The following is a 26650-nucleotide window of genomic DNA, read 5'->3' on the forward strand; positions in this document are numbered from 1 at the left end:
GTAAGTAGAAGCCAGCATGATGTAGATGAAAATAGCAAATAGTAGCCTCAGTGGATTCAGAGCTCAGGGTTGGGGTCTCTGGCGGCTAGGATTTTTGAGATCCACTTAAAAGAATTTGGATTCTTAATGAGAGCTGGCCTTAGACTGTTTCAGGGTGCTGAGGCACTTCCCAAAGCCATGCACACTTCATGCTGAGAGGTCAAGGCCATTAATCTCAGAGATGGCGTACGAACTGATCATAGCAGGAACTGGTGCTTCTAAACAGAACTCTCTACAAAAGCTGGAGGAAACCAAAGGAGTGGACATAATGTAAACTACACAAGTCTTAACTTTTTAACTTTTTAACTGTCAAAGAAATCCAACAACATTCCAAAACCAGTAAAACAAGACCTGGAAAAAAATGGAAATGAAACTAAGAAGCCCTACATGTGTCCTTTCTGTGTGTTTTGGGAGCTCCTGAAGTGTGTGTCTGCAAGGACACGGGAGGAAAAATCAGCTTTCATCTTCCAAGCTGCCAAGGCCATGGGCTGTTGCACAGATGGAGAAACGGCATCCTGATTGACATGACTTTGGATATTGCTCTCGTTACCATTCTTGAGTGGCGCACAGTGGAGCTACCAAGGTGTTCTGGAGGGGTGTCTGCCTGGTCCAAGTCTTGAGGCTCCTCCCTTCCTTCCCCTTGGGTCCTACCATCCCCTTGTTCTACGTCTATCATTTCAAGACTTCACCTCTTCGCAGTCTTGGTCAGTGGAAAGTTCTACATCAGACAGTCCAACTTCCATTGCCATAATCAGCGAGATGTCAGAATCACTGCTTACAGCTGGCTCCTGCTCGCCTGGGAGGAGAAAGCAGAGTTCATGGTGAACATGGAACTATGTTTTTGGGTGCTGGTAAGTTGAATACAATTGTCTTTTTTTTTTAATTAAAAAAAATTTTTTTTAACGTTTATTTATTTTTGAGACAGAGAGAGACAGAGCATGAACGGGGGAGGGTCAGAGAGAGGGAGACACAGAATCGGAAGCAGGCTCCAGGCTCTGAGCCATCAGCCCAGAGCCCTACGCGGGGCTCGAACTCACGGACCACGAGATCGTGACCTGAGTTGAAGTGGGACGCTTAACTAACTGACTGAGCCACCCAGGCGCCCCTAGAATTTTTTTTTTTACATTTATTTATTTTTGATAGACAGAGAGAGACAGAGCACAAGTTGGGGAGGGGCAGAGAGAGAAGAAGACACAGAATCCGAAGCAGGTTCCAGGCTCCGAGCTGTCAGCACAGAGCCCGATGTGGGGCTCGAACCCACAAACCGTGAGATCATGACCTGAGCCCAAGTCGGACGCTTAACGGACTGAGCCACCCAGACGCCCCATGAATATGATTGTCTTTAATAGCATTTCCTTGATGGCCAAGAGAAGGCATTAGAAAAACTGGATCTTTTGTAAAAAAAAAAAAAAAAAAAAAAAAAAAAATCTAGTTAGCACCTCATCTTGCTTTATAGCCCCAAATAAATTCTAAATAGGTCAAAAAGCTGAATGTAAAACAGAAACTAATATAGCTAGAAGAAGATATATCTTATAAGTATATATCTAAGTAGAAAAGTACCTAATATATTAAACTGGGCAAGAAATTCTATGTGGAAAAGCATTTGGCAATTTATAGAAGAATAGATTGATAAATATGCATAAAATTCAAAAAAATATTAAAACCATGAAAAATAAGATCAAAAGGCATAGATTGAGCTGGAAATACTTGTGAAAATTTCACAAAGAGCTGTATTTTCAACGTATAGAGAACTTTTAAATCAGTTAAAAAAAAAACTAACCAGAAAAATGGGCACAGGTTACTGTCACACAATTCACAGAGCACTATAATATAAATGACCAATAAATATAGGGTAAAAATGGGCTACCCTTTTTTTGTTTATAAAATCTTCACTCTTTAAAAAAGGACAGTACTACACTGAGGCGGGTACTCTGATATAGTACCTGTAGAACTGTGACATTTTAATTTCCAGCACATATTGTAGAGAAATAATCAGAGATGCAAAAATATTCATTTAAGCAGTATTTATAGCAACAAACATTGCAAGTAACAAAGTCCAACAATATAGAATATCTGAATAAACTGTGTTACTTCTAGAGGATAATCTTGTTGTAACAATTAAAGTGAAATTTCCAAGGAATTTGTAGTTACATGAGAAAACGCTCACATGCAAGCAAGTTCGGTGAACTGGTTCCCTTTGGGGTAGAAACAGACAACAAACTGAGGGTTGATGGGGGTGGGAGGGAGCGGAGGGTGGGTGATGGGTATTGAGGAGGGCACCTGTTGGGATGAGCACTGGGTGTTGTATGAAAACCAATTTGACAATAAATTTCATATTTAGAAAAATTAAATAATAAATAAATAAATAAAAGAGAAAATGCTCACAGTATTCTCTTAAGTGAAAACAGAAGTATTCAAAGCTTTATATGCAGTGAGGCTGAGAAAGTCAATGAGATGCAAGGAAGTCTAAAATGCTAGTAAGTGTTGTCTCAAATTTTGGGATTTATATTTGTTTTCTTAAAAAAATTTTTTTTTCAGGGCACCTGGGTGGCTCAGTCGGTTAAGTGTCCAACAATGGCTCAGGTCATGATCTGGCAGTTTGTGAGTTCGAGTCCCATGTCGGGGTCTGTGCTGACAGCTCAGAGCCTGGAGCCTGCTTCTGTTTCTGTGTCTCCCTCTTTCTCTGCCCCTTCCCTGCTCATGCTCTCTCTCTTTCTCAAAAATAATGAACATTTAAAAACAAATTTGTTTTCCGTTTTACTTCCAAGCATTCTACAATGAAGAAATATCATTCATTCGCTTAAGACATAATGAGTCTCCACTATGTGCAGAGGATTTTGTTAGATGCTAGGGACATAGGTAAGAGCAAGACAGTTCCTGTCTTCAAGGAGCTTACTTTCTAGTATGCTGGCACACCATTAGATAGCCACTCACAACACAGCGAGATACATACGAAACTGGACGATGCACCTGGTGTTCTATGAGCAGGGAAGATGGCTATGTAACCAATTGCTGAGTCAAAGAAGGATTCCTGTCGGGTGTGACATCTAAACTGAGTCCTAACTCAAATTTTAGCCAGATGAATGGGAGGGAAGCATCTTTCAAGCATTAGCAATAGCATGTATAGATAGATACGTCTGAACATGAGGGGAGGCCTTGTACAGATGGACATCAGATCGTATTTAAATATGACTAATGCAAGGTCAAGCTAGGGAGTCTGAAGGAAGGCTGGGGTGCTCAACTGCATAAAAGGCAGCCTTAAAACCAAAAGATCTTGCGTGTCCCATTAATTACCCCGCTGAAGAAACACACAATTAGAAGACCAACAAAATGCCTAGTACTGAAGAAGCTGATGGTTATAATACTTTTGCTCTGATAAACACTGGTATAATTTACTTCACGTTGAGGTATAATTAAGAAGAATATATGAGTTTTACGCAGGACAGTGAATTCTTTAAGATGTTTAAAAGGAGACAAACAGAACTGACAAAGAGTTACGGACTTAAGAATAGGTTTGAGAGAAACAGGCTCTTTTCACAGGGACGTATCCATCTAAAGACTGAGCTCTAATGTTTCCTAGGCCCAGACATGCATGAGGTTCACAGAATTGTAGACAGATCAATGGCTAGAATAAAACTTAGGAAGCAGTTGTCGGAAGATAAAAGCATTTAGTATTTGAAAATGGGGCACTCAACAAGTATTCAATAAAACTAGTCATTTAGAAACAGGCGCAATTGGATCCCTGCCTCACACTTCACAACAAAATACATTCGAGGCTGGCTAAATACCTGTATCTATGCTTATATTTATATCTACATCTGTACTACATCTATATCTATACCTCTAGCCCACATTTAGTTGCATGTATGTACTTCCTTCCCATTTATCCTCTTCTCCAGAGCCACCCGGGGCTTATTGATCTCTGATTTTGGGGGGAATTCTTTGCTGCAAATTGGGATGGCTCTCCCTTCCCTCATGGCTGCTTTTGCCCTTGTTTTCTGAGCAGGGCCATGGCTTGCTGTGGTGCAGGCTATGCTCGGTACCACTCCAGAGGAAGCCTTTACTTTGGAGTCTGAGTGAGCGGTGGCCGCTGGATTGGGACAGGGCACAACCTGTACAGCTGCACACAGGAGCTCGCTCTGTTTCTCAGATCCACTAAGTCATTGGCCCTTTGTGCATTTTTTCCAGTTGCTCGGATTTTGATATTGTCTCTTTTTACCTTTTCCCTGTCTGTGTTGGCCTGCCCCTTACAAGATCCCTTTGCTGTACTTTTTGTGGGGTTTTAGGAGAGGTGGAAGTAGTTTCAGGGGCTCAAACTACTCTTTTCACTCAGCGCTCTCCTAAAGCATCACTTTTGCAATGAGAAATATATTTAATTAAAATTATATTCATGAGAACTGGGAATCTACCTTACTTTACGAGACTATTTTCTGGTCTCAGCTATTGTAACTACGTGTGTTACTTTGTCTAGGTCACTTTTTCCACTAGGGCTAAAGTTTAGTTGTCTATGAATTTGGACTGGGTACTTCAGAGTCCTTTCTAGTTGTTCCAGATTATGTACATATACATGTTGATGCCAATTAGCACAGTGCCTCCTACATGGTGGCTTCTCAATAAATATTTACCAGAATTACCACGGAGGAACAAAGTTTTAAGTCTCTTTTTTCATAACGCTTTTAATTTTTGTTTTTTTTATTTTAAACACTTTTTCTTAATAAAAAAAAGGTCTATTTGTTGTATATTTAGTATGAATATATCCTAAATGGGAGAATTCATTACTTTGTGGTATAATGAAAGCTGAACTATTCTTATTCCTGGAGATAAAAAATGAGGGTTATATTATAAAGATATAATCTCTCTCCTCCTCACCTTTTTTCTTCTTCTTTTTTTTTTTTTTTGTAATGGTCCATGAACCAGTTCAGCTCATGAGAAGCCAAAATTTTCAGCTCACAATTAAACTGTACATCAACCAAGGAGCTCATCATCAAGTGATTTTATGACTTTCATAAATATCTAGTTAAAAAAAAAAAAAAAGTTCAGCTCAGATGAAGGGCTGATTTAGTCAGAGATCTAGAAAGACAGCTCCATGTACCTGCAGTGGCAGCCTCTCACCTTCACTCCTGGCTTTTTCAAGCTACCAGCCTCAGCAGATATTCTGGACTCATTATCACTGGGGTGTTTTCTAAATTGGAACTTGTGAATTGAAAAAAAGAAGGGCCATGGGGACTGATATAACGATGGCTGCTGAGTTCATGATGCTATTTTGGAAACTTGACCATCCTGCACAGCTCCAGGCAAAGAGGAATTCAGATCAATGAAATCGTATATTTTCCTAAAAGTGGTTCAATTTTTATGATGGAGCATTGCACCAACCACATCATCTAATCATTTTCCGTGTCAAAACTTTAAAAACACGATCTGAAGACATTTGAAGTTATTTTTTTCACTCTATCCTGTGTTTTTCATTGAACTTAGTTTGTTCCATAATTAAAAAAGAATTAATGTTTATTTTTGAGAGAGAGTGAGAGAGACAGCGAGCGCACGAGCAAGTGGGGGAGAGGCAGAGAGAGAGGGAGACACAGAACCTGAAGCAGGTTCCTGGCTCTGAGCTGTCAGCACAGAACCCGACGCGGGGCTCAAACCCACGAAGTGAGATCATGACCGGAGCCGAAACTGGTCGCCTAACCAACTGAGCCACCCAGGTACCCCTTCCGTAATTTTTAGAAACTTTATCTTTTAATTAAGGCACATGCTTTACTTTGAGGCCAAAAGAATACAAATGAAAACACTGTCATTAAAACATTTAGAAGGTTCTCTGTAGGTGGTACTAATTGGGGAGTGTAAAGTAGCTATTAACAATATAAATGTTCACTGAATGATACCTTCTTCCCTGCAAAGGCTGATATAAAAGGAATGCGGAAATAATATCGGCCTTTACTGAATTCTCATAATAACACTTTGATGTGGGTTCATTATTCCTGTTTTACAGATGAAAAAAATATACTCTCAGTCCATTGGACGCAGAAGTATAATACCTATTTGACATACTCTCTTCTCTTGGGTTCACGCACTGTAAAGACATTGAGAGAACTGAAACAGAGTGATAGGAATCTGTTTAATATTTTAAAAGATCTTGCTGTTCAGTGAAAAACAGATTAGTAGCACAAAGGGTGGAGGGAATCTGGAGGAAATGATTGCAGCAAAAACAGAGGAAATGTGGTTTGGTGCGGCAGCAGTGAGTGGAGATAAGTGGACAAACTGAAGAAATATTTTAGAAGGGGGATGTATAGAAAGGTGGTGGGCTGGACAAGGGCAGCAAGAGAGGAGAAAGTAGAGGACAGCCCCCATATTTCTTGAGCAATATAGGTACCATTTACTCAGCTGGAGAAACTGGAAGACAGACTGGTGGGGAGAGATCAAGAGTTCAGCTTTGCATGTGCCATGTTTGAGATGCCTGGAAGACGTGCAAAGGAGACGTGCAGTCAGCAGTTAGATACAGGAGTCTGGAGGACAATAAATGAAGTGAGAGGCTTCAGCATAGAGAAGAGATCTGAAACCATGAGAGTAGATGAAAAGGAATCATTTCTAGGAAAAGATTAAAGAGTAAGAAAATAACACCAGGGACAGAGTTCCCCGGAACACTGAAACATACTGCCAAAGACTCCCAACTCATGCCTCTGACATGACTTGTTTGGCCTGCCCCATGTTTTTTGTTTTTGTTTTGTTTTGTTTTGTTTTTTTAGAGCATGAATTAATTACCGATATTTAAAAGTCAGGGTATTTTACATACAGATTTACATTTTAAATTTATCTTGGAAAAGAAAATATCTGGCAATATATGCCCAATTCCCAGAATGAAATCATCGAGGGGAACGGAGTAAGGGCTGCCCCGCTAGGCTCAAGGCAAAGAGGCTCTGGGTCCCCACAGTTGTTGAAGAGTTTGCTCCCCTGGTTCATGTAACTTGGCCTGTGTATTTATTGAAGTTTAAAACCTCATAATTAGAGGGAGGGCAGAAGAACAGTAGAGGAGGGTGAGCCCCCCAAAAGCCTGAAAATGGCCAGAGAATACTGTATCATTGATTCATTTCCTCCTTTTCTTTTAAATATATTCTGCATTACCTCCTTTATAGGCATTGACTCACAATTAACAATCCGTGCCCAAGGAAACGAGGTACTGAGTATTACTGACTTGGCTGGGTGGATTTTAAGACTAATCCTGTCATCTAATTCGTAGTCTTGAATGTCTTTATCACAGCATTAAAGAGCATAGGATGAGATGGTGGGCAGAAAATACTCCATTTTAAACGGAGCTTTGTAACCTATTTTCTTGATCCATAACTACTGCTTTTATACATTTCCACATTTAATTCTAAGTAAAATCCATCAGTAGCCTTGAGGTTAACCAAAAAATTCTTAGTGTTGGGATTTATTAATTCTATTTGGTCCATAAATTGTTAATATCCTTGGTTTATCTCTTTCTTCTTTAATATATAATATATATTAATATTATATATATTTAATATATAAAAAATTACCTAAAGACTCACGGTTTCCCTTTGTGAAATGTGTACTGTGGTTGCAGTTCTGCTGTGGATTTGATACGAGCGTGTATAAAGTATGCCCGGATGACTGTTCTAGTTCCTTCCAACCTGAGAATATAAGACCCTGAGACCTGCCTTGTCTGGTATTAGGCATACCTGGCCTGTCCCTATCACTTCAGGCCTCTGTCACTGCCAACACTCCCATTCAGGGCATCTGGGTAGCTCAGTGGGTTAAGCATCTGACTCTCGATTTCAGCTCGTCATGATCTCAGTCAGTGAGTTTGAGTCCACACTGTCAGTACAGAGCCTGCTTGGGATTCTCTGTCTCCCTCTCTCTCTGCCCTTCCCCTGCTTGTGCTCTCTCTCTTTTTCTTAAAATAAATAAACTTAAAAAAGCCCCACACAACCCCCTCCACAAACAAACAAACAAAATTTCCATTTCAGAATCCCACCATGTTCCTTCAGAAACAGGAGGCACTCAGCAGAGTCTGTAGCATTGAAACTGAATTGAAGTTCCCCTCTGGCCATGCAGGGTTTAAGTTTTGTATTTTATTAGCTAATAACAATTCTAATGCTTATTGAGTACTTAGTACATGCCAGGGATTATGCTAAGTATTAAAACAGATTACCTAATTTAATATTCAAAATCAACCTATGACATAGTATTATTTCTATTTTCAGGTAATAAAACTAAAGCCCAGGAAGGTTAAAATCCTCCTGAGATTACACTGAAGGTAAGAGTCGGAACTAGAATTTGAACCTAGATCTGATTCCAGAGCCCATGAACTTGACCATATCTGTACTTCAGAGGTAAGTGTCTTAACCTGAGGATTAGTGGACTTGTGGAGGAATTCAGGTACCTAAAGTTACATACACACTTATATGGTTATATGCATACATATATTTTTCTGGTAAGAGGATTGCTCTCACTAGATTCTTACAGAAACCACAAAAAGGCTAAGAACCATTCACCGCAGAGATTTTGCATCGTGGGTGAGCTGGAGAAGAGTGGTCTGGCTTTCTTTTCAATGGTTTATGTTTCAATGACTATGTGTTCTATTAACTTGACATGACACTTTTCATGTGAAGTCACCACTTTCCTACTTAGTTGTTTCTTTATGATGGTTATTCAAAGCTAAAGCAGAAAATTATCCTTCCCAGAATCAGGTTTGATATTTACTGCGTGTCTTCTGAAAGAAGGCATAGAGCAGTGGCAGGCTGGAATAAGTCCTTCTCTGTTCAGAATTAACAAACATTGCCCTCAGAATAAGTGTTCTCTGTGTTGGGAGAAAATAAGGTAGTGATGAATATAATCCCCCAGGTGTCCTGATTCTCCAGGAGGTTTGGTGTCCACACGCTGGGAGCTGCTCTGCATCACATAAAAGCTTATTTTTTCCCATGTACTTGAAAAATAAGGTTTCAAGGAAAAAATGGCACCCTTCTGTCCACTGGTACCAATGCTTATCTTCCTGAAAATAAGACATCATTTCCAATCACTCCTGTATTATGCAAGAGAACCGCAGGGGAGATGGTCAGCCAGACTGGCTGACTTACATTATCTTTCCATCTCTTCTCAGAATCAAGGTTTCTTAGGGCAGGACTGGGGCACTGCCTACATATTCCCTATCATAATCTTAGTGGGCAAGTTAATCTGACTTCAAATGCAGAGTGTTTTCAATAAGGAAATGTGTTCCTTTTGTATGAGTTCCTTGCTTTATCTCTGGCCTAACAAGAATTTCTGAGGAGATAAACTTCTGATTTGGCTTAAGTCTCCCCTCTTAGGAGGGGCTTCTATTGTGAGAATGGCCGGCCTGAGGGTCAGTTTCTTCAGAGGCTGTGCAGTATTAATAACAACAGCTAGAATGTATTGACTTCTTCCTACGTGCCGGGCATTGTGCTAAGCAATTACATGTTACATATGTCATCTTCACAATGACATTCTGAAGTAGGTGTATGATTATCCCAACGGCTGCTACACATTTTATAGGTGAAGTCAATTTGTCCAAAGTCAAGTACACAGAGGGGGCAGAAACGGAATCCCTATCCAAGCCAGTGATACTGACAATCATGCCATTTGGGAACGACAGATCTGCCATATTTTCGTGTGGCTGCTAAGCTGTGCTCATAGACAACGCTTGGCCACCTTTGGGAACTAAGCATTCCAAGGCTACAATACAAATTCATCCATCTGGCTAAGTGACTTCTAAATCGTTCAGATATAACTGGCACTTTTGCCTTTTTGAGTTCTGGCTCCATAATGATAAATATACACGTGATGAGATCAATTCAGGGAAATTCCTTCTTCCCTCTCAGATGGGAAAGTTTAAACCATTATTTCTACGTGGGCTTGGTGGAGAATTCCCTGGAAGCTTGTATATTAAGTAAGATCAGATCGTTATGATTTCACTTTGCTTTTTATCTTTTTTTTAAAAGTTTATTTATTTTGAAAGAGAGCGAGAATCTTCAAGCAGGCTCCCCAACACCAGCGTGGGAGCCCAACATGGGAGCCTGAACTCATGAGATCATGACCTGAGCCAAAGTCAGATGCCGAACCCGCGTAACCAACTGAGTCACCCAGGCTCCCCTGCTGTTATCTCTTCATCATTGGTTTTCTTTCCCTGTGACACTTCACCCAGGAGGGCAAAGATTTCCTCCAATTCCTCAAACTTCTTACTGATTGCATTAACAGTTCATTGGGTAATTCCTTACTAAGTGCCAAAAGAAGGGGCGATGTAACTTTTGCATCAGTTTTACATTGGTTTGTGCCGGAAAGGATGCAAAATCTAGTGAACATTTATGTAGTTAACATTTATGTTGTTACAATCTGCAATTAGTACCACCTACAGAAAACCTTAAGCACTAAGCTTAAGGAGGTTTCAGGGAAAAATGTTGGACGCTGAATCCCCTTCATAAGGATTGTTTTGACTATTTAAGGCCCTTTAAAATTCTATTTGAATTTTAGGACTGTTTTTCTATTTCTGCAAAAAAACAAAACGCCATTGAGACTTTGACAGGGACAGCATTGGATGTGCAGATTACTTTGAGTGGTATGAACATTTTACAATATTTAGTCTTCTAATTCATGGCTATGGGATATTTTTCCATTCTTTGGTATCTTTAAAATTTCTTTTGGCAATGTTTTATACTTTTCAGTATACACATCTTTCATCTCCTTATATTTATTCCCAAATATTTTATTCTTTTTGGTGTTACTGTAAATTAGATCATTTTCTTAATTTCCTTTTCAGATTATCCACTGTTAGTGTAGAAAAGCAATTGTTTTTTTGTGTGCTGATTTTATATCTTGCAACTTTGCTGAATTCGTTTTTTAATGCTAACAGGGCTTAACCAACTGAGCCACCCAGGTGCCTCAAATCTTTGGGATTTTCTATATATTCGATCATATTATATGCAAACATAGATACTCAACTTCTTTCCTTCCAGCGTGGATGCCTTCTATCTCTTTTTCTTGCCTAACTGCTCTGGCCTGGACCCTGCAGTACTATGTTAAATAGAAGTGGTGAAAGTAAGCATTCTTGCCTTGTTCCTGATCTTAGAGAAAAAGCTTTCGTTTTTCACTATTGAGTATGATGTTAACTGTGGGTTTGTCATATGTGGGTTTTAATATGCTGAGGTAATTTCCTTCTATTTCTAGTTTGTTGAGTGTTTTTATCACGAAAGTGTGTAGCATTCTGTCAAGTGCTTTTTCTGTGTCAAGATGGTCCTTTATTTTTATCCTTTGTTCTATTAATGTGGTATACCACATGTTGAAATCTATGACACATTTTAAGTTAAATTTATATACGGTGCAAGGTAAAGCTTGGTGTTCATTTTTCCCCAAGATTTTTGTGATCAATTCTTGTACTATATTCCTAAAAAAAATTAATGTTTATTTATTTTTGAGAGAGGCAGAGAGAGAGAGAGAGACAGAGCACAAGTGGGGGAGAGGCAGAGAGACGGGGAGACACAGAATATGAAGCAAGCTCCAGGCTCTGAGCTGTCAGCACAGAGCTTGATGCGGGGCTCAATGCGGGGCTCCAACTCAAGAATCCTGAGATCATAACCTGAGCCGAAGTCAGATGCTCAACTGACTGAGCCACCCAGGCGCCCCCATTCCCTTAATTTTAAATATCTATATTGACTTCCATTTTCCTGACTGGTCTCACTAAAGACAGGCTGTACTAAAACTGAGGAGGAATTTGAACGCATGGCTAAAGTGAACTTCTTTTAACATATGTGGATTTTTTTATGGTGTGCATAAGAATACTTGCTTAGATAAATTGCTGGAAAATAAATGATCTGTCTCTTTATCAATAAAGTAATGATAATAATACTTTTTCTTGCAGCCTGTAATGAGATTTGGTAATATTTATGCATATATACACATACGCACGCATGCACATATACACACACGACACTTCCCTTCACAGTGTGTCTGACACATGCTATGCTGGCTGATGCACTGCTATTATTGTATTTAATAAATTTACTCACAACCTGCTTTATTCATTTTCCATTAAGCCTCTTGACTTCTCCCTTCTTTGCCCATTAATGTGCTGGCAGACAAGGGGTGCCCTTTCTTTCCCTGTCACTACCCCGCTGTCTCTGAAACGTTCTGTTTCTTCAGGGTTACAGGATACAGGTTGATGCATCAACATTTCATAAAGAGCTCATCTGCCATGTGACAGCCTCATCCCTAATGCTTGTATAAGTGTCACCCTGTTACAAGATAGTCCAACACAAGAGTCAGAGGAAACTAGAGAACAGGGCTCGGATGGAAACATAAAGTCTAGTTTAGAGGTCAAGCTACAGAACACAGCAAAGTAGGGAATCCTTCACTCTGGAAGGGATTGGGGAGGGCAGAAGTAGAAACAGTTTCTTACACATGTCCTTTTAAAAGAAAGAAGCATTAAAATTTCTTTTTATGTTTATTTGGGGGGAGGGAGGGGCAGAGAGAGAGAGAGGGAGACACAGAATCCAAAGCAGGCTCCAGGCTCTGAGCTGTCAGCACAGAGCCTGACGTGGGGGTCGAACTCATGAACCGCGAGATCATGACCTGAGCCGAAGCTGGACGCTTAACTGATTGGGCCACTCAGGCGCCCCAAGAAAGAAACATTTTAAATAGGGACTTAGCCGAAATATAAGTCCTTAAGAAGAGCATACGCAAAATGTAAGGTAAATAAATAGTTCAGTGCTAGAGACTAGACACTGCTAAGAGCACATTTGGTCTGTGTGTGCAGGCATCATGTTACATCAATCTGTTCTACAACCACAATCAATTTAAATTTTTTACTATGGTTGTCATTTCTGACCATTCTGACCATCTGCTTCCCCCATAAAGCACATGGAAAAGCCTGCTTATAAAACTTCAAGACTGCCAAGTCATTTGTTCAGAAGAAGCCCTGGTTGTCCCCACCTCTTCCAACAAATAGTGCATAATTCACCTTTGGTGGGTGTGAGAATAGGTCATGACCTGGTGTTTTGGGGCAGGAGGGAAGGACTCAAAGTGGTGGCACACATAAGCCCTCAAAAACTGCTAGATTCATCTTAGCTAAAGAAAAGAGGCCTGATGTTTTCATCCAGAGCATGAGTTGATGTCCCAATAAATTACTGAAATTCACAGTAATTGAGATGGATGTGCCTTCCTGGAAAACCTAATGGATTCTATCTAAAGCCCATAATGGCAAGAGCAGTAGTCCAGTCATATGTTATAAGATCATAACCTAACCCATTTCTCTGGCTCACAGAATGCAACTTCTAGCTCTTGTGTTCAGAGCAAAAACTAGAATTTTAATTAATATTTGGTCATGCAATGGGAATTCCTTGCCATTAGTTTAGGGTGGAAATAAAGGAGAAACAAGTGATGTAATGTGATACAATGATTAGAAAGGTATATTTGATTATTCAGATGACCAAAATATATCCTCAGATATATTTGGTCTTCATCCACAGTTTCTTTTTCTTTTTTTAATTTTTTTCAATGTTTATTGGTTGTTGTTTTTTTAAGAGAGAGAGAGACAGAGTATGAGTGGGGAAGGGACAGAAAGAGAGGGAGACACAGAATCTGAAGCAGGCTCCAGGCTCTGAGCTGTCAGCACAGAGCCTGATGCGGGGCTTGAACTCACGGACTGCGAGATCATGACCTGAGCTGAAGTCAGAAGCTCAACCGACTGAGCCACCCAGGTGCCCCCATCCAGAGTTTCTAAAAACACTTTCAAGCCATAAAAGTGAACTGGGTGTCTTGTTATTAATGAAGGTGGCTTCTGGACCTCACCCAAGGGCAGGATGTCCAACCATGTGATTGGAGTGTTGGAATTTTCAGTCCCACCCTGACCTCCAGGGAAAGGAGAGGGGCTGGAGGTTGAATCAGCCAATGATCAATGACTTAGTCAGCCATGACTATGTCATGAAGCCTCCATAAAGACCCAGGAGTGCACCTTTTTGGTTCCTTTTTTTCTAACAGTTTCCACCCTTGGGGCACCAGAATGCTGTAAAACCAGGCCCCAAGCTCCATGAGGATAGATGCTCCTTTGTTTGGGACCTTGCCATATGTATCTCTTCATCTGGTTGTTGATTCGTATCCTTTAATACACTTTATCATATCCCTTAATAAAATGGTAAGTATACATGTTTCCCTGAGTTCTACGAGCTGTTCTAGCAAATTAATTGAACCTGCAGAGGAGGTTGTGGGAACCAAAAATCTGTGGCTGGTTGGTCAGAAGCACAGGTAAACAGCTTGGGTGTGTGCCTGGCATCTGAGGCGGTGGTGGTGGGGGCTATTCTGTGGGACTGAACCCTTAACCTGTGGGATCTGATTATATCTTCATGTAGATGGTGTCAGAATTGAGTTGAATTCTTGGACATGCTGATGGTGTCTCAGAATTGCTTGGTATTGTATGTGTGCAATCTCCCCCCGACCCTGCCGTTTGGAATTGGGTCAGAAAACCTTAAAGAGGCAAGCTGATCAACCAGGTAAGGGGGCATGGATGGGAAAAGGGAATAAGGGAAATGGATATTAAGGTGGGCCAGACATTCATCCTCCATTTCCGGCCCTTAGGGATAGAAACCACTGGTCTTCCTCTCTCTTGTGCCTCTTTTGTTTCATAACCAAGCAGATAAAGCCAGAAGAGCCTTAGCCTTAGAGTTTACTGATCACTCACTCACTCATTCAATCAACTAAGACAATGGACAGAAAACATTTAGCCTAGTTTCTGGTTCAGAGAAACCTTTAGTAACATGTAGGTTTTGATGGTGGTTAATGATAAAATTGGAGCTGCTGTTTATGTTGTTCGCAGGTAGATGAACTCATCTCACCTCCTTGTAAGTGAGGAGGCAGACAAGGAACCCATTGGCACACGCTGTTTGAATGGTACACGCTGTTATGTCAGTGTTGAGATCAGGTCTTCTAACTTCCTAAACAGCTCTTTCCAATGTTTATTTCCCCTTTACGAGCACATTCTCCAACTTAAAAAAAAAAAGGAAGCCATATTCTCTTTGGATAAAAATACAAATCTTATCCTTCCTCATGAAAGTGTTGATACCTACATCCCCCCCATCATTTTGCCTTTGAGATCACTGTTATTTTTCCTGAATCCTCACTTGCCAAGAAGACTTTGTTGAATTTTAAGGTGGGTATTTTAAAAAATGATTTGCATTTTGGTGTTTTCCAGAAATAAAATGAAATCATTACCTTATGGGGTATTTCTCTAGGCTCACTACCCCTTACCACTTATCATTGGTTCAAAAGGTTGAAATCTCTAAATGCTTTATCTGGGTTTGGTACCTCTTTAAAACTCTCATGCTATTTTGAAGCAGATTTTCTTGGGGGAGGTGGTGGGGATGGGGGTAGACACTAAAAAAAAAATGCTACAAAAGTGCAGGAATAATATAGTAACCTAAGCTGCTTTGTCTCCATCACCAAGCATTGATACTGATTTTCAGGTGCCTGCCAATGTTACCTACTCAGAGAAGCTATCCTTGTCTGTCTTCTAATTGCCCCAGTCACTCTCTAACACCTTACCTGGCCTTATTTTAATTTTATTTTTGATAGTCTTATCTTAACATAATATTCTTATGTTCTTCTGTCTTGTTCGATAGAAAGCAATCCTGATGAAGTCAGAGACTGCATCACCATAAGATTCCCCAGCACAGAAATAAGGGTCTGAGTTATAACAGGGTCTGAATAAATATTCACACAGCAAATCATGTTATATTTAAGTCTGTCTCTTCAGTAAAAGCAAAACCAACAAAACCACATTCGTTCCCTTTGTGCCTCATTTTTAGTTTTATCCTTCCAACAAAGCAACTACTAACACAATTTGACATGAATCTTTACAGTACATCTTATACAAACATGTGCGTGTGTACGTGTGTGTGCACGCATATATTGATGCAGGTAATAAATAAATCCACAAATAAATTAGGTGCTATTTTGTGTATTAAATTTTTTACACAAATGAAAGCTTGCTGTGTTATTTTTCAACTTTTTAAAATTTTTATTTATTTTTTATAATTTTAATTTTAATTTTTTTTTTTTTTGAGACAGAGACAGAGCATGAGCAGGGGAGGGGCAGAGAGAGAGGGAGACAAAGAATCAGAAGTAGGTTCCAGGCTCTGAGCTGTCAGCACAGAGCCCGATGCGGGGCTCGAACTCACAGACTGTGAGACCATGACCTGAGCCGAGGCTGGACGCTCAACTGACTGAGCCACCCAGGTGCCCCTCAACTTTTTTTTAATCTTGCTTTTCAGATTTAATCATATTCTGTATTTAATTCTTTTTTGCCGCTGTTAACTAGTTCATTTAAACACAAGCTGTATTTTATTTGTCCTTTTCCAAAATGAAAGACATTTACGTTATTTATAATTTCTGACTTGTATGTATCTTCTAGCAAATTCTCCAAAAATGTTAGTTTCCTTTCCTTTCCTTCTTTTCGGAGTAAGAATACATGATCACTTCCTTCTCTAGGGAAGAGGCATTTTAAGGGGTTTCATGTAGGTCCTAGTTACTATCATTTATTTTGGCTTCCAGAACATAAATATTAGAAGAATAAAAGAAATCTTTTTGAGGACCATTTTTTAATCAGTGGTCCCCAAAATTAATCACTGGTCCCCCAAAAGATTGATTATAACAGCTATAATTATTTGTTGTATTTCATGATTATAGCAGGGGGCAATGAAGATGGGAGTGAAGGTGGGTAACAGCACCGATAGAAAATGGTAGACTTGGGGGCGCCTGGGTGGCTCAGTCGGTTAAGCGGCCGACTTCAGCTCAGGTCACGATCTCGCGGTCCGTGAGTTCGAGCCCCGCGTCAGGCTCTGGGCTGATGGCTCGGAGCCTGGAGCCTGCTTCCGATTCTGTGTCTCCCTCTCTCTCTGCCCCTCCCCCGTTCATGCTGTGTCTCTCTCTGTCTCAAAAATAAATAAAAACGTTAAAAAAAAATTAAAAAAAAAAAAAGAAAATGGTAGACTTGGCCCAGAATTGTTCTAACACCCCTTTTCACAATTATAACTATTATTGTTCTCTCATCATCATCATTCATTACATTTGCTTTAGTTTATAACATTCTGTCGAACATCTGAGTCCATATGACAGCAGGCTGCCTGAATCTCAGAAAGGCTAAGTTATTCCTTCAAGGTCCCCTGAAGAGCCAGTAGGTAGCTGAGCTAGGACTTGAACGTGGCTCTCCTGTTCTTGCCTGGGTGGGTTTTATGGTGCTTTATGAAGTCCTCGGTGTCGACTGTGAGAGGAACCTGGGGCACTGGGTGTGGTGGATGAAGATGGGGATGATGATGGAGGTGATGACAGTAACTGCCACAAAGGACAGCTGAAGCTGTTCCTTCCACACCCATCCTTCCCATCCCTCCCACCCCACCCACCCCAGCATTTAGTGTAGCAATTATTCAGAGGCAGATGACTACTTAGTAGGGTAATGAATCTTTCTGAAACCATTTGTTAGACCCTCTCACTTACTTTACTAATCTGATCTTCATTTCCTTTGCTCATCTGATCTGTATTTCCTGGAAATCCAAAACAAGACAAAACAAAACAAGCATCTAGTAGCTACAATGAACTTTATAAAATGCCTCTTCCTAAGGTGGTATAGGAGGGAGGGAGGTAGACCAGAACTCCACCAGACTCTATGCTGGGTACTATTCATTTTCATTAGCCAACCCCCCCCCCACCCCTGCAAACCAAAGAGTTTAAGTTTATCTCTTTATTACATTTGAATTGTCCTATATGTGCACTGGGTTTAAAAATGGGTTTTGCTACTAAAAACCCAAATAAAAAGAAGAAAATGGGTTTTTGCTACTAAACATCCAAATAAAGGATATGGCCAATTCCAGCCCCCCCACAAAATGGCAGTTTGCATCCTGCTAACTTGGTCTCTAGCAAGTGGGGTAGGGACTCTTGAGTGATTTTCTTCTGGGCTCCCACAGGTTCCTTCCCACTGGGAGGAGGTGTGCCCAGAGGTTGGAGAGTAGTGCTGCCCCCCACAATCCCTTTTCTGAAGAGTGCCTGTAATCCACAATTTCTGACACCTGATTAATATCAATGCCTTATTTCATTATTTAAATATTCCACCCATGTATTTTTGTTTTTTTTTTCTCTTAACTAGAACAGAGTTACATCTCCAAGGACAGGGGTTTATTTTGCATAGACATGGCCAAACCTTCATCCCCAGTGCTAAACTCATAAAAGAAATAAAATGGTTACCACCTCCATGTATGAAACAAAAGAATGGGAAGACATCAATAAATAATGTTGGTGTTTTAAAGGCTAAAACTACTGGGGAGGGAGACTCCTACTCTTCTTATTTCAGAGCTGCATGGAGAATATTATAACAAGGCGTCAAGCAGGACCACAGAATAAGCTAAGAAAAACAAGATCTAGACTACACGGTATGTAAGGTAAGTGTTTCATTTACTTTAATGGGCCAAGAATCTTATTCCTGCTCTTCCCAACCCCTTCACCTTAGAAGGTATTTCCTAAGAGCATTTTCTAGTTTCTTTTTTCTCTTTTTTTTTTTTTTTTTTTTTTAAATTTTTTTTTTCAACGTTTTTTTATTTATTTTTGGGACAGAGAGAGACAGAGCATGAACGGGGGAGGGGCAGAGAGAGAGGGAGACACAGAATCGGAAACAGGCTCCAGGCTCCGAGCCATCAGCCCAGAGCCTGACGCGGGGCTCGAACTCACGGACCGCGAGATCGTGACCTGGCTGAAGTCGGACGCTTAACCGACTGCGCCACCCAGGCGCCCCTCTTTTTTCTCTTTAATGGTTTCAGAATTATGCTCAGCACCTCTCTGAGGGGCCACCTATGTGGAATTCTGTCTCTGTGGCTGGCATGGGTGGGGGTGTGGCTACGACAGCTATTCTGCCAGAGGCTTGCTAAACTTAAAAATGAAGAGATGAGAAGAATTCAAAAGGTACCACTTCTAGATGGACCATGATGACTGGGTGAACATATCCATGATAAACACAGAATTAGAAAAATGATCTAAAACTCAGCAATTTTCCAATATTAAGGAAAATTGAAGACCGAAGCATTTCATCCTCGGATCCCCGAACATGTGTTCAAATGGCCAAATCCTCTGAACAAGTCCATTGGGAGCTTGTGGAATTTATTGTGGGGGTTAAGGTCTTAGCATTTCCTGCACCAGCCTGAGAGTGACCATTCATTCCCCCATCTCTCCGTAAACTAACGAAAGCTACATAAATCTCTTATGTAGACAAAGCCTTTAGCAGATCTGGCAAATGAGACTATTCAGAAGAAAAAAATAGCACTTGGCAAAGTAACTTCTACTTTGTACACATCTGTTTTACATCTGTCAGAATCTAAATTTCTTCAGAGGAGGGGCAATTTCATCCTAGTTCAAGACAGGCATTAAGAGATATTATACCAAATCACTGACATCATTGGCAAAGTGGCTTTGTTTAACTGATGAAACTGACTCCTAGATTAACTCCCGGTGAGGTCTTCTAGATTATTTTCAGAGTGCTTTGTGGTGTCTTTTCTCCCTTGTTACACTTAGTATCTTTTGCCATCCCTACATTACAGATAGTCATTTCAATATGTGGCCCACGTGCATTCTGAATTTTGATTTTTTTTTAAGGACATGCTACTTCAATTGGGAAAGATTATTGATGCCTATAAAGTTCCCCTGCCTGCTCCTCCTCCACTTTTTTTAAACCCCATAGTTGGCCTAAATATTTGTCCAGGACAGAGCTCCTGCCTAACCCCCTTTTATTGCTGCATGCTGTGTTTATCATTTTGCCAGTGTTCCCCAGTAGTACATAATGAATGAACACTTTGAACTTGTACTTTTGAAGAGTCTGCAACCACAAGCATAGACAGTGTTCCAAACAAGAGGTGCTCTATCACTGGACAGATCTTACCATGTAGTCTTCAAAGTTTATTTTTTTCCTGCTTGCAAATAATTTACATGACTTTGCCACAGAAAAACAGCTGCCTCACACTATTGCCGAAGTCTCTTGTAACACGGGATGCTTTGCCAATAATGGTAAATGATGGTGCAGAGTGGTTAAAAATCCATACATCCCCAAATCACAGAGAACCCACTCATCTGGTGCTGAGCTGAGTTTCCATGGATACCAAGGGCCTGTCTTCAATTTTGAGAACTCTCTTTCACTCTGCAAGCCAGGAAAAAAGCAGCAGGGGTCCTTGAACTAGAACTGTACCTTTGCAGACCCTGAAGATCCTGTTCTTTAACCCACTGGAGACTAAGCCTCAGGCCACCTTCAATTTTCTGATGAAGATTCTCTTATAAGAGGAAATCTCCTGGAGAGAGGGTTTGTAGGCAGCATGAGAGCTGGTTAAGATTTCTGAGACTGAATATTTCCCCCTCAAAACTTTGACTGTCATTCCAGCACCAGAGGTGAGTATATTTTTCCATTTTACGGCTTGCCTTTTTATAGATAGGGTTTCTCTAAGAGGAGAATGCATATTTGGGTACAGAGGGAACCTTGGAAGTAGAAGGCAAGCATGTCATAAGCAGAGACACGCATCAATGTGAAGGCAAAGTCCCAACAGTAAGACTCGAAGGATAAAAACACTCAGCCTTAAGAAATTAGCTGTGTACACCATGAGAGCTCAGTCAGGGTTCCATTTGTTCCATTACTGTTAACGTTCAACAAGGTAAGAAGATTTAAAAAAGAAACATTTCCTGCCATTATTATCTCCTTCCAAGTACAGTTGATCCTTGAACGATACAGGGGATAGGTCACTGACCCCCCACACAGTTGAAAATCTGAATAAAACTTTTGACTGCCCCCAAACTTAACTTTGCATAGCCTATTGGTGATTGGAAGCTTTGCCAATAACATAAACAGTTGGTTAATACACATTTTGTGTGTTATATGTATCATAGACTATATTCTTATGATAAAGCCAGAGAAATGTCATAAAGAAAATCATAAGGAAAATTTATCTGTCTATCTATCTATCTATCTATCTATCTATTTATTTTTGAGAGAGAGACAGAATGTGAGCAGGGGAGGGGCAGGGAGAGAGGGAGACACAGAATGTGAGGAAGGCTCCAGGTTCTGAGCTGTCAGCACAGAGCCTGACATGGGGCCTGAACCCACGGACCGCGAGATCATGACCTGAGCCGAAGTTGGACGCTTAACCGACTGAGCCACCCAGGTGCCCCAGGAAAATATATTTATAATAATGTACTGTATTTATTGAAAAATATCTGCATGTAAGTGGACCCACACATCTCAAACCCATGTTGTTCAAGGGTGAACTGTATTAAGCTCCCCAAACATATTTTCTACACCATATCTTGGACAAAAGATAATGATGCTTAGTAGTTACTGACTAATTAGTACTCTGCTGCAGATCTTAGCTGCTATAAATCCAAAGGAACTATAAAATGTAACCTTGCTGCCTTATCCTTTTCAGCAGTTAATTTTATGACACCAAACACCTCTTTCCTCAAAAAAGTTATATAGTTGAGAAAACCTACTGTGATTCTTTCCAAATTCATCTTTCGCTCTACCGGATCAAGGACTTTCTTCAGTATCTCAAAATTGTTAAAGTATTTTCTCTACAGAGAACACTTCCTTTTCCCAGGAGGTGATTCAAGGGTTATTGCTCATCTTCAAAATGTAAATGAATGCCTGTAACATTCATTTGTTGTCAAAATGTAAATGAATGCCTGTAACATTCAGTGTGTTGGTCACGTATCAGGTCTATAGTCTTTCATGAGCAAGGAAACAATTATTTCAATAATAAAAAGGCTATGGTCTCTGGCTCATATAGCAATGTTGGCTGCCAGGTAAACCTCCAACAAGATCACAAGGTAGGACTGAATAAAAACATACCTAGATTTTCTACTGATTTTCTTTTGGGATTGGGATCAGTGTCTCGGGGGCTAGTAGGTGTGGATAGACGTTGGAGGATTTATGAATGAGGATCCACCCAAGGACCAATCACACAAAATGGCGCCAAAGTGTTCACTTGGGAAATTTTCAAGGCCGAGTCAATAAGAAATAGGTGAAGCTAGCTGCATTGAAGACAATGTTCCAACCCTGGTGCTCCTGAAGAAAAATTAGTACGTGGCTAGAGACATAATTTAAATGGATCGTAGGGATAAGACAACAGAGGATGTGTGAGTTGTCCCAGGTCTGTCCTCCTTAGGCAGGTATTTTAGGGTAGCAGCACAAGTTTTCAAACTCTGATTTTAGAAAGAGCCACATAAGAAGTCTGATGACAATTCCACTGCAGGGTATTTACCCAAAGAAAATGAAAACGCACAAATTTGAAAAGGTATATGCATCCGTATGGTTATAGCAGCGTCATTTACAATAGTTGAGATAAAGAAGCAATCTAAGTGTCCATTGATAGACAAATGCATAAGGAAGATGCGGTGAGTATATATACCATGGAATATTATACAGCCATAAAAAGGATGAGATCGTGCCATTTGTGACAACATAGATGGCTCTAGAGGGTATTATGTTAAGTGAAACAAGTCAGACTGAGAAAGACAAATACCATATGGTTTCACTCATGTGGAATCCAAAAATAACCAAATGAATAAACAAACAAAAAGCAGAATCAGACCTATAAATACTGAGGGGAGAGGGGAGTGGGGGTTGGGCAAAATGGGTGAAGGGGAGAAAGAGATACAGGCTTCCAGTTACGGAATGGATACATCATGGGACTAAAAGGCACAGCGTAAGGAATACAGTTGGTGATATTGTAATAGTGTTATGAGTGACAGGTGGTAGCTCCACTTGTGAACACAGCATAGTGTATAAACTTGTCAACTCACTATGTTGTACACCTGAAATGAATAAAACATTGCATGCCAACTATACTAAGAAAAAAAAAGAATGACAGTTCTTAGCCCACGCCTGAAAATCATGATTTGTTAGATCTGGGGCGGGGGGCAGGAATCTGCATTGCAACTGGAGCCCAGGAGGATGTTTAGACCAGAGCTGAGAAACTCCAGTTTGCTGGAAGGAGCCTGGGCTTTGGGGACAGTGACAGAACTGTCATCAAGCCTGCCATTTACTCAAGCTGTGACTTCTGATGAGGTTCCTCGACCAGTCTCCACTTCAGCTTCTCATGTCAAAGAGTGATAATGATTGTGAAGGTTAAATAAAATACCTTAAAGGTGCAAGGTCCACAGCACATGACAAATACTCAATAATGTCTGAGTTCCCTCTATCTCTTCCACTTTATTTTATTTTTTTAATGTTTATTTATTTTTGAGACAGAGAGAGACAGAGCATGAATGGGGGAGGGGCAGAGAGAGAGGGAGACACAGAATCGGAAGCAGGCTCCAGGCTCTGAGCCATCAGCCCAGAGCCCCACGCGGGGCTCGAACTCACGGACCACGAGATCGTGACCTGAGCTGAAGTCTGACGCTTAACCGACTGAGCCACCCAGGCGCCCCTATCTCTTCCACTTTAGATGACGTGAGAACATTTTTTAATGCCTTTATGGACCAGACACTTTTCCAAGAAGTTTGATTACATTTAATCCCATGAGGTGTTCTTTTTTTTTTTTTTTAATGTTATTTTTGAGAGACAGAGAGAGAGACCAAGTGCATGAGCAGGAGAGGGGCAGAGAGACAGGGAGACACAGAATCCGAAGCAGGCTCCAGGCTCTGAGCTGTCAGTACAGAGCCCGACGCGGCGCTTGAGCCCACGAACTGTGAGATCATGACCTCAGCCGAAGTCGGACACTTAATCGACTGAGCCACTCAGCTGTCCCTGAGGTGGGTGTTCTTATTACTTCCATTTTGTAGGTGAGGGAATGGAGGCATCAAGATGTTGAGCAATTTGCTCAAGACTGCGCCTTGACTTAGGTCTACTACTGAGAACTTACATTATTTCCAGGGGAATAAATTAGGGACAGGAAACTTGAAAACCTCTCTCTACTAATAAAGACCCACCTTTCACTTCCCAGTGCCTCTACCATTTGGTCGTGCTCCCTGATGCCTCACCAACTGGAGATGACACTTGCACTCAGTGCGGACACAGGCGCACACAACTGCAATCTGGCTGTAAAGTGTGTCCTTTTTATTAGAGGGCAAAGGTGCTAGGGACATCCTATCTAAAACTAAGGACTGCTTTACCTGTCGGGGTACATTTCCTTTCTCCAGATATTAGAGAGCCTTTAGGTCCATTAAAGAAACAATGATATATAAATTTGTCTGGCATGTTCTTCCCTCTCTGACAAGCTAAGTTGGAACTAGTTTCATTTTCAGGAGTAATAAATAGACAGTCACGAGCAGAAACTTCAAGTATCCCTGCTGAGACGTAGTTAACTACTGTGACATAAAGTTGACGGTACTGATTCACGAGCATAGGTGTACCGGCACGTGTGTGTGCCATATAAACACACAGATGTGTACGTGTGTGTGGGTACTGCTTGAGGCACACATGCGCACTCCGTGACATGCAGGTAAGAATGTGTGTATATGTGTGCGTGCTCCTGGCCTCCATCTGTGCACACACATGCATGCTTCTACCTATGACACCGAACAGATATTAAACTTTGATTTCCAAATCCAATTTTCTAATTAACTCCTTATCGAAACAACAGCGACAGTATTACGACGGCATTATTTTCCTTAAACAATTCATCCCATTGTTCCTGTTGCACAGCAGGAATTTAAGTGCAGCCAACACTTTCTTGCGCTGACAGCTCTGATTAAGGCATAAGTCCTTATGTATATACATGATGTTGGATAATTTATATATTTTTGAATACACTTTCGTTTATAAATCTCCTGTTTCTCCCTGCTATGAACATTAGTTACCAGTTACTAACTGTGTATGTTGTTGCTTGATAGGCACATATACAGTTACCAATAGGTATTATTTTATTTTTTTAAGTTTATTTATTTATTGTTGAGAGAGATAGAGAGTGAGCAGGGGAAGTGGGGGAGACAGAAAGAGGGATACAGAGAATCCCAAGCAGGCTCCGCACTGTCCGCGCAGAGCCTGATGCGGGGCTCCAACTCACAAACTGTGAGATCATGACCTGAGCTGAAACCAAGAGTTGGAAGCTTAACCGACTGAGCCACGCAGGTGCCCCCCAACAGGTATTATTTTAATGAGACCTAATGGGACAATTCAAAGCTGTGATTGTCCTTTAGACATCAGTGCCTACGAAGGAAGCACTGTTTGCCCTGAAACGGTCCCTAAATTTGCGGTTGCAAAGCTGGGGTGAGCTGCTGGGAACACGCTTTGCGGTGAGTGGCTGTCATGACTCAGGTCTAGCCAATTAACACCATAAGGGAATGAGGCCCAGGATTTCTGCTGCTTCCAACTCTTTCAAGTTGGAAATGCAGATTTATGTGTAAAGCCTTGCCATATTTAAATACTAGCTACTAACTAAAGCATTGCCAGACGCATTTTCAGGACCAAGAGACTCATCTGCAGGCAAGAGGAGTCATATGTGACAACAGTTTGCTACCTCTGCCCACAGTAATTCCTGGGAATTCCTAGGCATCTATTCCTTAATGGTTTTGGATGATGAGCCAAGGCCCTAGGGATTTGGTGGTGGTGGTGTGTGAGTGCGTGTGCACAGGTGGATGTGTGTGTACATGTGTGCAGGGGTGTGTGTGCAGGAAACCTTGCTTGATCCCCACCTTGGTGGGTGCTCTATGGGAACCCTCTGGAGTGAGGAGGATGGATGGTCTTCCCACTATCCTGGCACAGTGACTTAACCAGACCAAGTGGAATGTGACCTAGCTGATCATAACACAGAAGGGGAGGAGAATTTGGCTAACTCACTTAGCCACAATACATTTTCTTCAGAAGAAGAAAGAAATTTCCCTGCAAATTTCTCCAAAAGGGAGGGAGCACAGTGAGGACCACCCCGGAAAAAGCCAGTGAGCTAGAGATTTCTGGATTTTAAAGGTCTGCCAGTGGATTTTCTATGTGGGGATGTGGCACCCATTTGCTGAAATCTCAGAGGTTTGTAGAACGGGCACTTTCAATTTTTTTGTTCTAAGCTGTTCCCTGACTTAGCAAATCTGAAATTACTAGCTTATCCACAGATCATCTATCCGCATGTCTGCATGCTGAAGACACTCTCTAAGGTTGTTTGTAGGGCTGCAGGCTGTTGAATACAATACAGAGCCATGTGCAGAAAGACATAATTATGACTTTCTAGGAACTGACACTAATGGACTGTTGATTGATTGATGGGCTGCCTAGTGATGATCCTGATAACCTGAGTGGTTTCTCTGCAAATGGTGCTAGAAGGGCAGTCATTGTTTTACATGAGATCATGGTAATAAAGAATGCAGTTTATAACTCAGTAGTACTCAGATGATCAATTAGCAAAAAGAGAACTACAAGGGAGCATGCAGTTCTGGCTCAGGAAGTAGAGTAATTCAGTTTTCATCTCCATAGGCGATTGGTTTAGGCTACAACCTAGAGCTATCAGGCCTTGGGGTCTATCTGAGAAAGGTGCATTGTAGATATTTTTATAACATTAAGACATTTCAGTTGCACCATCAGGTTCTTGTGATATGTCTGCCCAATGTGTGTTCTCCTGGAGAGGTGGTATGTGGTGGGGAGAGG

General features: G+C 41.0%; 1 protein-coding gene across 1 annotated transcript in view; it reads right to left on the reverse strand.

The window, feature by feature from the left end:
• Positions 1-427: 427 nt before the first annotated feature.
• Positions 428-26650, reverse strand: part of RNF150 (ring finger protein 150) — a 248832-nt gene continuing 222609 nt past the window's right edge. Inside the window, exon 7 of the mRNA XM_049632204.1 lies at positions 428-835. Within this exon, the coding sequence (XP_049488161.1) occupies positions 717-835 (119 nt within the window). The 3' untranslated portion in view covers positions 428-716. The remainder of the gene's footprint in view (positions 836-26650) is intronic.

Source organism: Panthera uncia, chromosome B1, assembly GCF_023721935.1.
Source record: "Panthera uncia isolate 11264 chromosome B1, Puncia_PCG_1.0, whole genome shotgun sequence".
In the NCBI taxonomy this organism is placed as follows: domain Eukaryota; kingdom Metazoa; phylum Chordata; class Mammalia; order Carnivora; family Felidae; genus Panthera; species Panthera uncia.